Raw genomic sequence first — 17,276 nt, 5'->3', positions numbered from 1 at the left:
TGGTAGATTATTTCTTTGTTGTAACAATGCTTCTTGGCAATAAATCTTATACCGTTGGAAAGCCTGTTTATTTCCCTTTTAAATGGTGCCACATTTGTAAGGAACATGCATGTGTGGGATGAGCAGCAGAGCTGAGTATGTGGGTTGCGCCCATGAAAAATCTGCCAAATCTTCTCTGCCAATGCCAAACAGCTTATTCTGCCATTGACTCTTGTTCGGTGTTGTTTGGTGGATTGGATGATTGAAGTCTGAAGAAACAAGACATATTGGCAATTTAACAATTTATTCATTTAATAAACAGGAGCCTCAGTAGCGTGTGGAAGAACCATACACAACCACAACAGCCTGGCACCTCCTCCTCATGCTGGTCACCAGCCTGGTCACACACTGTTGTGGGATGGCATCCCATTCTTCAACCAGCATTTGTCGCAAGTCAGCCAACGTGGTTGTGTTGGTCACTCTGGCACGAACAGCACCCCCAAGCTGATCCCACAAGTGTTCAATGGGGTTGAGGTCAGGACTGCTGGCAGGCCATTCCATCCTCTCCACTCCCAAATTCTGGAGGTAGTCTCTGAGAAACCCTGTTCTGTGGGGGCGAGCATTGTCATCTTGGAGGATAGAGTTCGGTCCCAGACTGTGGAGATATGGGATTGCCACTGGTTGCAGAATCTCATCTCGATATCTCTCTGCATTGAGATTGCCTCCAATGATGACAAGCCTCGTTTTTCCAGTGAGGGAGATGCCGCCCCACACCATCACACTGCCTCCACCAAAAGATGTTACTCTATCGGTGCAGCAATCAGCATAGCGTTCTCCGCGTCTTCTCCACACTTTGACCCTATGATCCAACTGCCGTAGGCAGAATCTGGACTCATCGCTGAACATAACGTTCCTCCACATGTTCAGGTTCCAGTGCACGTGTTGCCGACACCAGCGCAAACGGGCCTGACGGTGAAGGGCAGTCATGGCAGGCCTCCTGGCAGCCCTATGAGACCGGAGATCGGCTGCGTGCAGTCTGTTCCGAATTTTCTGGGCAGAGAGCCGTCGGCCATATCGTACTGCAAACCTTGACTGCAAATCTGTAGACAGCCTACGGTTCCTAAGTGATGACAGGGTGAGGAAACGGTCTTCTTCGGGTGTCGTCTTCTTCGGACGCCCACTTCGCGGCCTGTCTCTGACACCCCCCGTTATATGGAACTTGGCCTTCACTTTGGAGATGGTACTAGGCTCCAAATAATGCCGCAACTTGGTTTTGCGGAACACCAGCTTGAAGTTGCCCTATCGCACGGGCCCTATCCAGATTAGTCAAACGTGGCATGCCGATTCTTGGAGCAGACACCTACTGACCACCGTAGCAGGGCCCATGCTCACTGATGCTGCCAATCAGGTGCCAATCAGGCACCTGATTGTCAGCACCTGGGGGTACCAGAAGCTCAAAAGAAGAGTCAATAGCAACAGCAGAATAAGCTGTTTGGCATTGGCAGAGAAGATTTGGCAAATATTTCATGGGCGCAACCCATATACTCAGCTCTGCTGCTCATCCCACAAATGCATGTTCCTTACAAATGTGGCACCATTTAAAAGGGAAATAAACAGGCTTTCCAACGGTATAGGATTTATTGCCAAGAAGCATTGTTACAACAAAGAAATAATCTACCAAACACAAATTTCCTTACTTTTTGTGCTATGTTTATATTATACTGCATCTGCCATGCATCTCTGCCCACTCGCTCAACCTGTCCAGGTCACCCTACAACCTCCTAACATCCTTTTCAGTTTACACTGCCACCCAGCTTTGTGTCATATAATAACTTTGTGTTATAATAAACTGTTTTACAATTAGCCAAACAATTTCCCAAACAATATTATAAAACTAATTGTCATTAAGATGTGGTTATTTGTGTCTAAATGTAGCTAAATCAGTAAAGTACTTTTGAAGTGAATGTTATAAGAATGCCATCATTTAAATAATTTCTGTGAATTAATCTTTGGAGATTTTTTTCATTTTGTAAAGTAAAAAAGATTGTTTAATTTGTACACTTCACTCAACTTGTGTAAAGGTTACGGTAAAGGTTACTTTAGTAGGGGTAGGTCAGAATCACCTCAAAATTAGATAAAAACAATAAACTGCAGTCACTACTTAATATAAACATAGAAAATAGGTGCAGGAGTAGGTCATTCGGCCCTTCGAGCCAGCACCGCCATTCAATATGTTCATCCAAAATCAGTACCCCGTTCTGACTTTTTCCCCATATTCCTTGATTCCCTTAGCCCTCAGTAGAGGTGTTAAACTGGTTAAATCCGATGAAATTTATAACTGAAAGAAATGCCTGCTGCATAATCTTTCTGCCTCTGCAAAATGCAAAAATCACCAAAACACAAGATGGTGGGGATAGTTTCCAACCTGAAGGGCTAAAGTCCAGTGAGACAACTGTATCGCCTGCGGCTGGTGCAAGTTGAGTCAAAGCTTCTGGTTCCTCCTTCAGTTTGTCAAACAGATTGGTGGCTTCTTCTTTTGTGGATTGATCGGTTGTTGCCTTAACAGGTTCCTCAGCCTTCTCAGTGGCAGCGAATTCAGCTGTTACACGTTCAGTCTGATCCAGTGAAAGAACCACTTCTTTTTCAACTAAACCACTGAAAGAAGTATTGATACATTTAGCCCCCAGTTTCACAATAATGAAGTGGAGCCTATCACTTCAAACATCAGAACTCTTATGAATTGTGCATCTGTGCATACATGGTAACTTCAGTTCTTAAGGAACTATAATGTGAGGCATGAATACTACATTCCTAAAATAACAGCACTCCATATTGTCTTCTGCCATGCGTTCCAGGTGAAAGTAGGGCACACTGGTTCAGAAACGCAAACCCGCAAGGTTACAATGATCTCACTTCTCTTCCGGTGTTACTGTTGGTATGAATAGATAACGTACTGCACTGCACTGAAACATTTGGATAGAGGGGCTTATAACTGCAATTTCCATGAAGAGGTATGTTTTGTTCATAACATGCAAAATAGCTTCTGGTTCTCTATTTTAATTAGAGATGGGAAGATTGTATACTTTGAAGATTATTCCTGTTCTGTAAGAATCATCACCATTGTTATTATAAATGCTTACCTCAAAACGTAGTTCACGCAGACGATGCACTGAGGCTGGGAATTTTTTGAATTGTAGATTACCGTGGCCTGAGTTTCCACCCAAACATAACCACCTTCCTTTCCCAACATCCTGTACTGGCCTGTGGTGGCTTGGCCTTTTGTAAATACTTAAGGAAAAAAACAAACATGCTAAATTGTGGTTAAACAATCAAGGTTTTCACAATTCAAAGCATTCACAAACAACCTATACAATGTAGATAAATGTGAGGTTATCCACTTTGGCGGCAAAAACAAGGAGGCAGATTATTATCTCAATGGTGTCAGGTTAGGTAAGGGTTAAGTGCAGCGAGACCTGGGTGTCCTTGTACACCAGTCGCTGAAAGTTGGAGTGCAGGTACAGCAGGCAGTGAAGAAAGCTAATGGCATGTTGGCCTTCATAACGAGAGGATTTCAGTATAGGAGTAAAGAGGTTCTTCTGCAGTTGTATAGGGCCCTGGTAAGACCATATCTGGAGTATTGTGTACAGTTTTGGTCTCCTAATTTGAGGAAGGACATCCTTGTAATTGAGGCAGTGCAGTGTAGATTCACGAGATTGATCCCTGGAATGGCGGGACTGTCATATGAGGAAAGATTGAAAAGACTAGGCTTGCATTCACTGGAGTTTAGAAGGATGAGAGGGGATCTTATAGAGACATACAGAATTATAAAAGGACTAAACAAGCTAGATGCAGGAAAAATGTTCCCAATGTTGGGGGAGTCCAGAACCAGGGGCCAGTCTTAGAATAATGGAGAGTCCATTTAAAACTGAGATGAGAAGGAACTTTTTCACCCAGAGAGTTGTGAATTTGTGGAATTCTCTGCCAAGGAGGGCAGTGGAAGCCAAATCACTGGATGGATTTAAGAGAGAGTTAGATGGAGCTCTAGGGGCTAGTGGAATCAAGGGATATGGGGAGAAGTTGGGCACAGGTTACTGACTGGATGATCAGCCACGATCACAATGAATGGCGGTGCTGGCTCGAAGGGCCGAATGACCTCTTCTTGCACCTATTTTCTAGGTTTCTAACCTGACTTTGTGTAATTTTCAGGAATTCCTAAATCTGTACCAGACCACACAAAATTGCAGAGATTTGTGGATGTAGCCCAATCGCTCACACAAATCAGCCGGCATCAATACTTCACACTGCCTCAGGAAAGCAGCCGACATAATCAAGGAATATTTACAACCCAGTCATTCCTGCTTCCCCCTCTCCCATCGGGTAGAATATACAAAAAATACATACCAATACCATCTTTAGATTACTGTGTAAGAAGGAACTGCAGATGCTGGTTTAAACCGAAGATAAACATAAAAATGCTAGAGTAACTCAGCGGATATTTATTTCTCTAACTTCAAGTAACCCTTGCTCTCCATCCATCCCCCCTTCCCAGTTCTCTGACCAGTCTGACTGTCCTCGATTATATTTTATGTTTGCTTTTTTGTTCCCTTCCAACTAACAATGATCTATTCTACATTTTCCTTGATCTTTGTCTCGTTTTCACACCTTACACTACCTTATTTCTGTATCTCCCTCTCCTCTGACCTTTCGGGTCGAGACCCTTCTTCAGACTGAGTCACCCATTCCTTCTATCGAGAGTGCTGCCTGTCCCGCTGAGTTGCTCCAGCATTTTGTGTCTATCTTCTGATTACTGATTGGACCACTCAAACTAAAGGTGCAATCCCAATCTCATTGAAGCCCTTGCACTTTTTTTAATCTGCACTTTCTTTGTAGCTGTAATGTTATAAACACTATTTTCAGAAATCTGGTATTTTTCACTTTGCACTACCCATTGTCCTTGTGCATAGCTTGATTGGACTCACGCACAGTATGTTTAAACTAGATAGCACGCAAAGGTTTTTTCACTGTATCTAGGACCAAAACAAATATACTATTAAATGAAGCCTTTCTGGAAATTTAACTGAACAGAAATTTAATCCAGATTTGTGCCTGCGGGATGAGACACCATCATTGCTTAATGACATTTGGTCAAAATGGTTCTGGCCCAAAATGCCAATAAATATGTAGTGAAGATAAAAGCAAGAAGTTATTCAAAGACAACTTACGATCATGATGGGTTTTGGTCAGATGGTCTGAATCCAAGGCATGGTAATATTCATAGACTGAACGACCCAGCAGTTCTTCTGGTTGGTAGCCCATTAACTCAGTTATTCTGTAAGGAGGATTACAAGAATACACAGAGAAAATAATTCAGATGCAGCACTGCATTGCACAATGAGCTCTTTCAATCCAGTTATCTATATTAAAATTTAATATTTTCAAGACAGTCTTTTCAAATGGAATGGATACATTTAACCTGAAATCTGGAGTAACTCAGTCAACTGGTTTAGCTCTTCACCTTATCTGTTTGGACTAAATAAAGCACTATTTGATTCCTCTCTTGCCTGCCACCACCGCTCTTTCCTGGAACATCATGGTACCAAAGACCATGCTCCACCGTTTCTCTAATCTTTAAAAACGCATTACCCTTTGCTCACTATCCTACCCTTCCAACAAGTGCAAACAGCTTTGGGTCTCAAATGTCATGACAAAAAGATTTGTTGGGCTCATTTTACCTCTTCCCTCCAGAGACTAAATATGTTGGAATCTGAAGAAATAAAAAGGGATTAGCTGGAGGAAGTTGGCTAGTCAGTAGATATTTTTGGAAGGAAATGGACAAGTCAACATTGCTGGTTGTGTCCCTTCATTTAGATTGAGAGTAGTCAAGTCAAGTCAAGTCAATTTATTTGTATAGCACATTTAAAAACAACCCACGTTGACCAAAGTGCTGCACATCTGACTAGGAAAAAAAGAAACATACAGTGGCATCCATCCCCTCCCCTCTCTGCATTCCGCAGAGACCGTTCCCTCCGCAACTCCCTGGTCCACTCGTCCCTTCCTACCCAAACCACCCTAACCCCGGGCACTTTCCCTTGCAACCGCACGAGATGCAACACCTGTCCCTTTACCTCCCCCCTCAACTCCATCAAAGGACCCAAACATTCTTTCCAGGTGAGACAGAGGTTCACCTGCACCTCCTCCAACCTCATCTATTGCATCCGCTGCTCTAGATGTCAACTCATCTATATCGGCGAAACCAAGCGCAGGCTCGGCGATCGCTTCGCTGAACACCTGCGCTCGGTCCGCATTAACGCCACTGATCTCCCGGTGGCCCAGCACTTCAACTCCCCCTCCCATTCCCAGTCTGACCTCTCTGTCATGGGCCTCCTCCAGTGCCATAGTGAGGCCCGCCGGAAATTGGAGGAGCAGCACCTCATATTTCGCCTGGGCAGTTTGCGGCCCGGTGGTATGAACGTTGACTTCTCCAACTTCAGATAGCTCCTCTGTCCCTCCCTTCCCCTCCTCCTTCCCAGATCTCCCTCTATCTTCCTGTCTCCACCTATATCCTTCCTTTGTCCCACCCCCGACATCAGTCTGAAGAAGGGTCTCGACCCGAAACGTCACCCATTCCTTCTCTCCCGAGATGCTGCCTGACCTGCTGAGTTACTCCAGCATTTTGTGAATAAATCGATTTGTACCAGCATCTGCAGTTATTTTCTTAACATACAGTGGCAGGCAGCCAAACACAACGGCGCGGCCATCTTTAACAAAATGTTAATTCAATCACCCACAGTCCAACAATAAAAGCACTAAACAGGCACCCAAATTACCCAACCCCAAAACCCCCCCAAAACACAGTCCAACAATAGAAGCATTCAATAGGCATTCAAATCACACACCCTAAAACCCCCAAAAACACAGTCCAACAATAAAAACATCAAACAGGCACTCAAACCACCCAACCCCAAAAACACACACAAAAAAGAAACATCCATCAAAGAAACATCCATCACAGTGAGTCTCCTCCAGTCCTCTCTCTCCTCACTGTGATGGAAGGCCACAATGTCTTTCCCTTCTCCCGCTGTCCCTCGCCCGCAGTCAGGTTGTTGTGGTTGCAGGCCGCACCGGACGGTCCACAGCGGGCGAAGCCCAAGCCCAAGCCCAAGGAGAGTAGGGAGGAAATAGCTAGTGTCATGTCATGGGGGGAACGGGGGATGGGTTTTTACCTGTTTTACCCCTTTTTTCAAAAAGATCCCCCGGAAATCCACTGAATTGTTGATCTACTTTAAGAGTTGAAAACTAATCAAATGCAATAAAATCTTGATAATTTCAATCCCAATAATGGAATACATTAAACATCCGCAAAGAATCACTATTAGCTCTTAACTTGCCTCTCATCACAATAGGAAAACTTCATGTCCAGGCCATGACGACTCAGAAATGTCTTGCTGTCCAGTGGGACCTCGATGTTCGATGGGTGTGGAATAGGTTCACAGATCAAAACAAGACAGGTCATAGGTGGCTCCTTGTAACCACAGTGCGTCTGCTCACTATTGGATTTGTACACTTGAATATGCCCAGTGCAATGAAGGACCTGCAAAAGACATGTCAGCATTTGGTAATTGCTACGATTTACATCCTTAAAATAATTTGACAATTTAAGCATATTTAACTTAGGCCTTTATTTTTTTAATAACATTTGCCTTCATGAAATACCATACCCGTGTAAACCACTTTCTCAAATCATTAAAGGGTCATCTTTGGAGATTATCGCCCATTTTGATTTTCACTGGGAGCATCTTAAATGATCTGTTTGATTTGGTCTACCGCATTTTTTTTTTACCTGTGGTATAACGCTAATTTCCCAAACTCAGTTTTTCCCTCCTCCCTGATGGTGGATCGCATCAACTACTTTCAAATCGATCTCAGTTTCCCGTTATTCAGTCCTACTCAGCACTGACACTAGCATGTATGTACTTCCCTTGATAAACAGAAAGGGACTTGGTATTTGGAGGCATTTGACAGACCTCCCAAATTTGGCGGGAATTTTCCGCTTTCTTATTTCATTTCTGCCATTCCGATTTCACCTCACAATTTTCCGCAAAACACATGCATTGCCACTCGCCCTGCCCATCGCTGGCCCGGCCTCGCCGCTCGCCCAACCACTGGCCTGGCCACATAGCTTGAGGCCCGTTGATTTTGAGAGGCAATGGGGTGGGTGAATGGGGGGGGAGAGTTGGGGTCGGGGGGTGGAGGAAGGGAATGGGGGGGAAGGGAGTGGAGATAGAGTGGGAGTGGGGGGGACATGGACCATTGTGATTTGCTGCTGAATAGCACTGGAGCAAATATGTCCTCAATGTTAGGTATGTGCATTTTAAGTGAAACTCTTTCTTCATAACTTAGTCATACATTTTATGACCATTGTTCAATAGCAAGAGAATTGGGATGTGTTAGGAAAAAGCAAAATAGAAAAAAACAAAACAAAACAATTTTTACTTTGTGTTGCAAAAAGTATTTCTGTTCAATAACCTTTCTATAAATTGCCGAATATCCTCATGATAGCCCTGACCTTGTACATGTAGGCCAAGAACTACAGACTGTTGGAAATAATAGTTGTTTTTCACACATGAATGTAGTAGCGCAATGCGCCATATTATTTTGATGTAAAATTCTGAATTTATAAAATCAAGTGTTGGAAGGTCTGATTTGATTAAAGGATAGTATTACTTTCAAGCATAGGGTGTTCTACCTTTTTGTCACTGTTTTCCATTAACCATTTAGCTTTTATTGATTGTTGCGCTCCAATAGATTTAGTTTCTATTCTAAAATCCTAGATTGTCTTCAGATCCATTGTTAGGTTGTCACAAAACTATTCCCATTGTGTTCATGTTGATATTTTAATTTTCTTCCTCCATATGCCACATTTGCTATCATTAAACTTAACTTATAATTCTGTTCAGCGACATAACTTAACTGCTGCTTCTGAATCCTGTATATCCCCCCCGCCCCCCAACCATGAGTTTGTTATCCTCTCAGGATTTGCCCTTCATCTCCATGGTATTATTTGATAGTGTTTATGCTAAAACTTTGTCAGAAATATTTTCTGCATCAAGATAGCGAAATACATTTGAAGCTTCATATCTGAGAAATTGCATGTCCAAACCTGCACATTTAGAAAAGGAAGCAAGATCTAGATTAGAATCAAACCTCATACCTTCCATGTTGCTGATTTAATATTGACAGTACGGCCTCGACTTGTCAAAGTACATTTCATCCGCAGGAAGAAGTTGCGTTCGGTGTTCTGATCCTTTCTCTTCTTCAGAAGTCCTAAAATTCAGACACCACAACCAGTGTTAAAAACATAGGTTCCAAAAGCAGAAACAGTGATTCATAGTTGTTAGAGCACAGGAGGTGGCCACTTGGCCAATGATTCCATGTTGAGAATTCAATCATTCTGCTCCCCCTACACGTCTGGAAGTCTTTATTCCCTTGAGTGCCCATACAATTTCCTTTTGCAAAATCAATGGATTTGGCCTCCACCACTCTCAAAGGCCATCACCTCTCCTGGGGATTAAGAATCCTTCCTCACTTCGCCCTATTTTTGTTGCCCAAAACCGCAAATCCATGTCTTCGGCTTGTACCACCAGCTAAAGGGAAACAGATTGTCTTTCCTAATCTTATTTCATCATATATTCCTATTAAGTCTCTCTTCAATCCTATGCTTGAGTTTTTCAAACCTACTTTCTAATTAATATCATTATCCCAAGAAACATTCTAATAAATTTCTTCTCTTTCCTTTCAAGGATCTTCCCACCCTGTCTCAAGTAAAGTGAATAGAAAGGGATGTCAGAGCCTAATCAGAGTTTTTTTAAGATTCAACTTAATTTGTATTTAAAGATCCATATATGAAACCCATAATTCTTAAATTCTTTACTCAATTAATAGTTTCTGTCATTTTTGTAGAACTTCAGATCCCCCTGGTTTCTGCATACTTTCTATACTGCCTCCCCCTTCTTTCTCCCAAAACACCAGGTGGCGCTGTCAGCGATGGCAGCCTCGCCAATGGTCTGTCTGTTTTTTTGTCTTTTTTGTTATTTTTAGTGTGTTTTAAAAGTATGTGTTAATGTTCTCTGGTTTGTTTTATGTGGCGGGGGAAGGGGGTCAGGGGAAACATTTTTTTAATCTCTTACCTTGCCAGAGATGCGATTGTTTTCCGGGTCGTATCTCCGGTCGCTCTGCGGCCTAACATCATGAAGCTGGCAGCCTTGCTACACCGCAAGGCCGTGGACTTGGCATCGGAGCCTGCGATCCCTTGCCTGGGATCGACGCTCCAATTGTGACCTGCGGACTTCAACATTGAGGAGCTCGCAGCCTCAGGTAGAGAATAGCCCCGACCCGGGGTAGATCGCCCGGCGCGGGGAGCTAAGATCCCCCCCCATGCAGGAGCCTGGTCACCCCGATACAGAGGGCCTGACCACCGGCTACGGGAGTCAAGATCATCCCATCAACGGAAGGCTCGAAGCCCCGACCGCAGGAGAACAAAGGAGGGAAGAGATTGAATATTTTTTCGCCTTCCATCACAATGGTGGATGTTTATGTTAAAATGTATTTTGTGTTTTGTTGCTTTTTATTGGTATGACTGCTTGGCAAAACCAGTATGTTGCAAAACATAATTGGCTAATAAGGTATGATTGACATTATGAAAACACTTCACATTCCTTTTTGAATTCCATTTACCTGCTAATCTATGTCCTGTTGCAGTTGAATGTTAAGACACTCAATGTTTGCCACAGCCCCAGGTTTGGTATTAGTTTTTACTTTAGTTTATTATTGTCAGGTGTATGGAGGTACAGTGAAAAACTTTTTCTTTGTATGCCATCCAGTCAAACAAGAAGAAAAAAATGCCTACGAGATATGAATTGTGTCCTAGTTTTTCATTGCTAAAATGATTTGGAAACATTTATCTTGAACCATGATTCACAGTGAAATAAAGTCATTAAATTAATCCCAACTTTGTGAACACTAATAACTTAGCCACACAAAAATTATGGACAACTAAAATCTGTAACAATTTAACATGTAAATTCTGAGGTAAACAATTTGGTCAGGTTTATATCCCCAGGAAGCACAATGTTTTGTTGAGCTAGATTCATTTGACATGATGCAACACTGAAACCGAATACATTATAAATGTTGAAGACCCAACATATAGCAGAACATGTGCTTCAATGCCCACAGGCTAGAAATGAGCAGTTATTTTTATTTCAGTTTAAACTCACAGCTTCAAAATTATGCTGTGACTAAGAGAAATGTATTTAAATTTGACACTAGGAAATTTAATGTATCATTTTTGTTTCATTGCTCAGCCCATGGCAATGGTTATTTATGCATACTAATTTACAGTATTTGCATGTTTCCCATTTGTTACTTTGTTTCTAACAATGTGGGGAAATGTTCAATTATAGATGGATAGTAAAGGTACAAATGATTACTGGGGTAATCTGGAATAGATACAAGTTATAATCACAAAATGCTGGAGTAACTCAGCAGGTCAGGCAGCATCTCGTGAGAGAAGGAATGGGTGACGTTTCGGGTCGAGACCCTTCTTCAGTCTGAAGAAGGGTCTCGACCCGAAACGTCACCCATTCCTTCTCTCCCGAGATGCTGCCTGACCTGCTGAGTTACTCCAGCATTTTGTGAATAAATCGATTTGTACCAGCATCTGCAGTTATTTTCTCATACAAGTTATAATCAGATTGGCTGAGGCCGCCTGGGTCAAGACGAGATGGAGAGACCAGTGGAAGTCAGCGGAACCATCTAGGCTACATCGGTGAACCCATGGACGTCCCTGGCCAGGACCTGCCCCGAAAGCAGTTGATAACCCTCAATCGCTTGAGGACAGGAGTCGGACACTATGGAGTAGCGATGAAGAGGTGGGGTCTCGTGGACAGTGCCTTCTGCGAGTGCGGGGACCCAACAGACAGTGGAGCACATAGTCACCAGTTGCCCCAAATACCGGCCACCGAATGGTGAACGAGGTCTGATTGACCTGCACGATGACACATTGGCCTGGCTCACCTCAACGGAGCTGCAGGTCTAAAAGACATACGACAGAAGAAGGCTGAGATCATTTGGAATGACAGAACAGGGCTGAAGGGGCAAAGTGACCTGCTCCTGCTCCCACCCTGTATGGAAAAGGTTCCTAAAATACACAAAGTACAATAATAATCAGTCCTAATTATGCGAGTCTTTAATAATGCTTGGATCTATTAATACCAAAGCTGTTTTCTTACCTTGCCTGTGTGAAAGCATTTCCCGCATCTCTTCATGATCACATGGGTGAGTGACGTCAAAAATACTGTTCCCAATCAGTTCAAACTATTTAATAAAAAGTAAAGAGAAATATTGATAATTATAAGTAATTAAGAATATTAGTTAAAACAAAGCATTAAAAGACAGGCTTCCAGATTTGCAAGCAACTAGCAAAACAATTGGAGAAGGCAACAATAATTTGTTGGAGGAACTCAGCAGTTTGAGAGGTAAAGAACTGTCAATGTTTCAGGTCGAAGCCCTGCATAAATGCCAATAAATTATCCATCCTTTCTGTACAGGATCACATCACACCACACAGTACTTACATAGCAAACATAATCATCCATACCTGAGTAAGTCCCATGCACTTGTTGACATTCTCAGACATGTAGATCATGTCTCCCTCCTGTGTTAACACCAGGACAAATCCATCCAGCGCTTTCAAGTAAAAGCTGTTGAGTTGTTTCTCTAAGTCAGCTTCTAGCTCAGCATCCCCTGTAAATGTTAAGATACAAATCCAAATAAATTCCTTTTGTCAATAGTCACAATTTCAAATTTGAAAACCAATTGGTTGATTTGAGAACAATGAATTTATATTACACCATGTGTTGAATGCCACCAAATTGCAGAGTAAAGAAAGCTATTCATCTGTTAAACATTACAGACCAAAATAGCAGGTGAATGATATTCTTTATCCAAGTAGCACCACAGAGCATTCAATGTCCACATTAACAGAAACCGAACCCTCCACGATACATTCATTTAAAAGCTACCTGAATCTGGCAGTATTCCACATAATTAACAAGTCTTGCTCAATTTACAAAGCAGGATGTAGGGAGAGTCTGAAAAATGCTTTCATTATAACAATTTGTATTTATATAGCATGTTTAAATGAAAAACTCATTGTGAAGTACACTGTGATTTATCAAATCCTAATTAGTTTTGACCCTTGTGCATTGAATTCTGAATTTATAATACAGGATATGAACTAATTCCCATTTAGATACAGTGCTTCATTTAAAAAAATCAGGTTATGAACATGTGGACACAGATTTCCAAGAGGCCCAATGAGCTTGTGCGAGAATAAATTAATATCACAACTTTTTCGTACTCAGCAGGTTAGATAATTACTGCTGGAAAACAGTAAATTTCTAATAATACTGCACAGGTCTTTTTGTATTTGGATCACACTCATGACATCTCATGCGAGTCACAAATAAACAGTCAATATTTATCAGCTTTAAATAACAAATCGTTCGATCAATAAACAACTTACGATCATTGAGCAGTTTCCTCATGCGTAGGTAGCTGATAGCCAGCCTCATGATAGAGGCTTTATCCAGATGAGAGGTGACACTGTGTGGAAGTGGCAATTCATGGGCCAACTCATAGAAGACCTCTGATTCTTTGCTTCTTCTGCACCTGGCAGCATCACGAGACTTCTCCTTTCGTCTCTCTGAGCTACCTCTGTTGAGATTAAAAGAACCATTAGAAATTTGTTTGGAAGATTTTTCACATAAATAACATAATATAGTGAGTTTTGATCTTGCACCAAAAGGTTCCTGAAGGGTCTCGACCCAAAACGTCACCCAATCCGTCTCTCCAGAGATGCTGCCTGGCCCGCTGAGTTACTCCAACATTTTGTGTCTACCTTCGATTTAAACCAGCAACTGCAGTTCTTTCCTACAGATTCCTGATCACCTTTGCTTTAAAGCTCCCTGCCGTTTATTGCACAAAATACCTAACCAGTGTTAAACAACCCAAAATGCATGACCTCATGCTTGCCTGGATTTAATTCTATCTGTTTTGAACCATCCAAACTGTCAGCTGTAGTTTTGAATAAGTTTAGTCAAATATTTTAGGGTTTTTTGCAAATCTAAAGTTTCATTAAGTAAGTTTTTGAATCTTTAATGCTCCAGGAAGTGCTTTTGAAAGGATTGACAACTAGAGGGCATACCTGAACTGGTTATCACGTTCATCAAGATCTTTGAGACGTCTTGTGGGTGTTGCTTGTTTTGTACTCCCACTAAGTGAGTAGCAATGATATCATTCATTCCTACTGAGGCTTCAGCATGGGACTCCGAATGAAGATCTTACATGGGGATACACCCAACAGAGCAAGTGCATGAACGTCAGCGGTGAATGTAAGTAGTGCACCATTGACAACAAAATGTAGGTTTGTCGTAAGTGTGGGTTTTGCAATTAATTAGCAGCTTCCCAAAGGGCTAAACTCCTTTTGATGTATTAAACATAATCATTCAAAAGTCTTTCAATTATTTTTAATTAGAATTCAATTCTATCCATCCAAAAAATCCTGAATAGCATAAGTTAAAAAGGAAAGATGCATCAAACATTAATTCACTTTCCAGTAACCTAAAAAGTAGAAAGAGGATTACCAATGTTGATTTGGTATAGAAGGGGAGAAAGAAATTAATTGCGGCCTGGTTTTGCATCCTGCTGGAATATTTGATTTCTCTAACACCAAACTCATCACTAGAGGGAGCTTTAACAAAACCATTGAATGGCTTTCCTGCCTTACAGTAAGACAAAATATTAGTTGGATAGTGTTTCAAAGATGGTTTCTGATATATTATAGTACGGGAAAAATCAATTTGGATAGCTCAATACCATTTTATCCACTGTCTCAAAACTAATAATCCATGTAATAATCTTGTTTTTAACATAAGAGCAAGAACAAGACAGAGCAATACACTCAAAAAATAACATTCTAGAAAAAAGATACTAGGATTTAAAAGTAGACTAGAAGAAAATCCAAAAGTGAAGATGACCAGTAAATTGGTGCCTAACAAATTGTTTAGTTGTACTTTGTCACTTTTCCACAATGCATTTGGAATTCATATTTTTGTAAATTGTCTTTTCAAATCGTCCTGGTCCCTTAAAATAATATGTTAATGGAATCCCTGTTCCTGTCTTTAAAATTGCACCATTTATCGTTACATTTCACAGTCAAATACACTCTACACTTACCTTACATTACCAGTCAAGACTACACACTGAACTGTCTGTTTTTAAGTCTATTACATCTAAACCTTGATAATGTTTGCAATTTTGGTGTAAGTGTATAATTTATAATCCAGGCCATTTATACATATCAAAAAAAGAAAATAAATGCACTTCCCCTGAGAACATGAGAAAGATGCTCCACCCTGCCCATAGGAATAACCACCACACACATCCTCAGCACTAGAAAACAGTTTACAACTATCCTAAAGACACAATACTAAAATAAAAGTGATAGTGGTTTAGTGATACAGATGTTAATGGTTGGACGATGTGAGTATGTGTTCAGAAGGTCATCCTGGATTATATGATTGTGGATCAGACAATGATGTTGATGTCTTCAAAATATTTATTCAAAGGAAAGCTTTTTGCTCATCTACTATAACAACTGGGACCAGCTGGTAAGTGGAGATGGAGGCCATATATAATGTGTCATCAATATACACATGGAATCTGACTGATTGCAAATGTTGTTGAAGGTAGCACATTGGAAAAAAAGAAAGGATGTTTAGGCGATGGGTGACAAAGCAGAAGGTGATTCTGTGTTAACAACTGGATAAGAATACGAACAGGCAAGTGGAGTCCCAGTCAGCTAGATGATACTGGAGAATGATGCAATCAGCCAGTGCCTGTTGATCAGTGGAGGACAAAAGTTTACTATTGTCACATCACCATGGAATGTCATTCACAAATTTAATAAGAGCCATTTTGGAAATGTGTCAGAATTAGAGTGTAATTATAAGAGTTTAGACAAAGTTTTGGAAAGGTTTGACATGAATTTGGGAAGTGGCAACACTTTCACATACTTGGAAAAGAAAAACGTCAAGAAACAGCGTGGCTATACAGAGTGCCAAGAGGTAAGGACAGGAGTTTTGACATCTTGCTTGTGTCATCCTTCTCTGGTGCCAACCAACTTCCTCTTTTCTGAATACCAAAGCTACTGCACACCCTTTCCTCCTCCAGAACATTCATTTTAACTGTGCGATACCAATGAAAATAATTTGCATAAGTAAATCTAGAGTTAAAATCCCTGCAACAATGATTTACCTCCATAACGATATAGATTGTTATGGTGTCAGAGTGATTGTTAGTAATTGCTGAGAGAAAATTGTTTGCTCTTTGTAGCAATGCATATATGTTTTGTGATTGTTTTAGCAAACTGCCAAAGGAAGGTTAAAAAAAAGTGAAGTGGAAAGCAGAATTAGTCGATTAATCTCCAGGAGGCCAATAACGAAAAATAAAATTTAAGTATAATAATAATACATTTAATTTATATAGCGCTTTTCTGGAAACTCAGACGCTTTACAGAGTAAATAAAACCTAAAAATAAATAAATAAACAAAAGATTTATCCAGATAATGTACAATTTTCTTGATGTTCTCAGCTTCCAAGACAATTGGTACACTTGCACCTCAAGGACTGTAACAGTCCAAGAAGGCAGCTTACAAAGGTAATTAATGCTGGCTTAGTTTACAAAGTCCAAATTGTCTGAATGTCAAAATACAAAGTTTGAACCAATTTCTAAATGTATTTTAATTGCCATTTTGATTAGCAACCACAGCTAATTTTGTACAAAACTTCAGACAAGGCATAAAAGTAATAAAGAGCACAAATGTATTGAAAATAAAATTAGATTTCTGAAATGTAGTTTGGACAAGGATAAAATTGTAGATGTAGCACCAAATTTCTTAACGTTTTTGTGATTTAGCAAGGTGCCATTAAATTGTAAAATTAGAAATCACTTTTATTTTGGTCAGGATGAAGTAACCATATTTCTGTTTAATGCCAGTTAAATTTGCTGCAACATGGTATATTTATGCTGAAGATACCACAAAAAAAAAAAATCTAAGTGAGGTTTCAGTGAATTTGGAGAAAGATCAAAATACACTTTAATTAGAGGGACACTAAAAATGATGGAGGAGCAGAATCGCTGTCGCAGTGCTAGAGATAAATGCAATCCCATCGTC

The 17,276-nt window shown here is 40.8% G+C and overlaps 1 protein-coding gene and 1 long non-coding RNA gene across 2 annotated transcripts in view; one reads left to right on the top strand and one right to left on the bottom strand.

Annotated features, from left to right (window-relative positions):
* Nucleotides 1–17,276, top strand: part of LOC144597415 (uncharacterized) — a 63,242-nt gene that overhangs the window by 30,249 nt on the left and 15,717 nt on the right. The window contains exon 2 of the long non-coding RNA XR_013547748.1: nt 14,208–14,432. This is a non-coding gene — a long non-coding RNA (uncharacterized LOC144597415). The remainder of the gene's footprint in view (nt 1–14,207; nt 14,433–17,276) is intronic.
* Nucleotides 1–17,276, bottom strand: part of LOC144597413 (hypoxia-inducible factor 1-alpha-like) — a 40,284-nt gene that overhangs the window by 11,757 nt on the left and 11,251 nt on the right. Inside the window, exons 2-9 of the mRNA XM_078406763.1 lie at nt 13,565–13,755; nt 12,638–12,783; nt 12,270–12,354; nt 9,191–9,303; nt 7,368–7,570; nt 5,202–5,308; nt 3,120–3,267; nt 2,405–2,634 (exon numbers count right to left, since the gene is read on the bottom strand). Of these exons, the coding sequence (XP_078262889.1) occupies nt 2,405–2,634; nt 3,120–3,267; nt 5,202–5,308; nt 7,368–7,570; nt 9,191–9,303; nt 12,270–12,354; nt 12,638–12,783; nt 13,565–13,755 (1,223 nt within the window). The remainder of the gene's footprint in view (nt 1–2,404; nt 2,635–3,119; nt 3,268–5,201; nt 5,309–7,367; nt 7,571–9,190; nt 9,304–12,269; nt 12,355–12,637; nt 12,784–13,564; nt 13,756–17,276) is intronic.

This window comes from Rhinoraja longicauda, chromosome 10 (assembly GCF_053455715.1).
Source record: "Rhinoraja longicauda isolate Sanriku21f chromosome 10, sRhiLon1.1, whole genome shotgun sequence".
NCBI lineage: Eukaryota > Metazoa > Chordata > Chondrichthyes > Rajiformes > Arhynchobatidae > Rhinoraja > Rhinoraja longicauda.
Note: the sequence above shows the minus strand (reverse complement) of the source record. Positions and strands in the feature narration are given on the sequence as shown.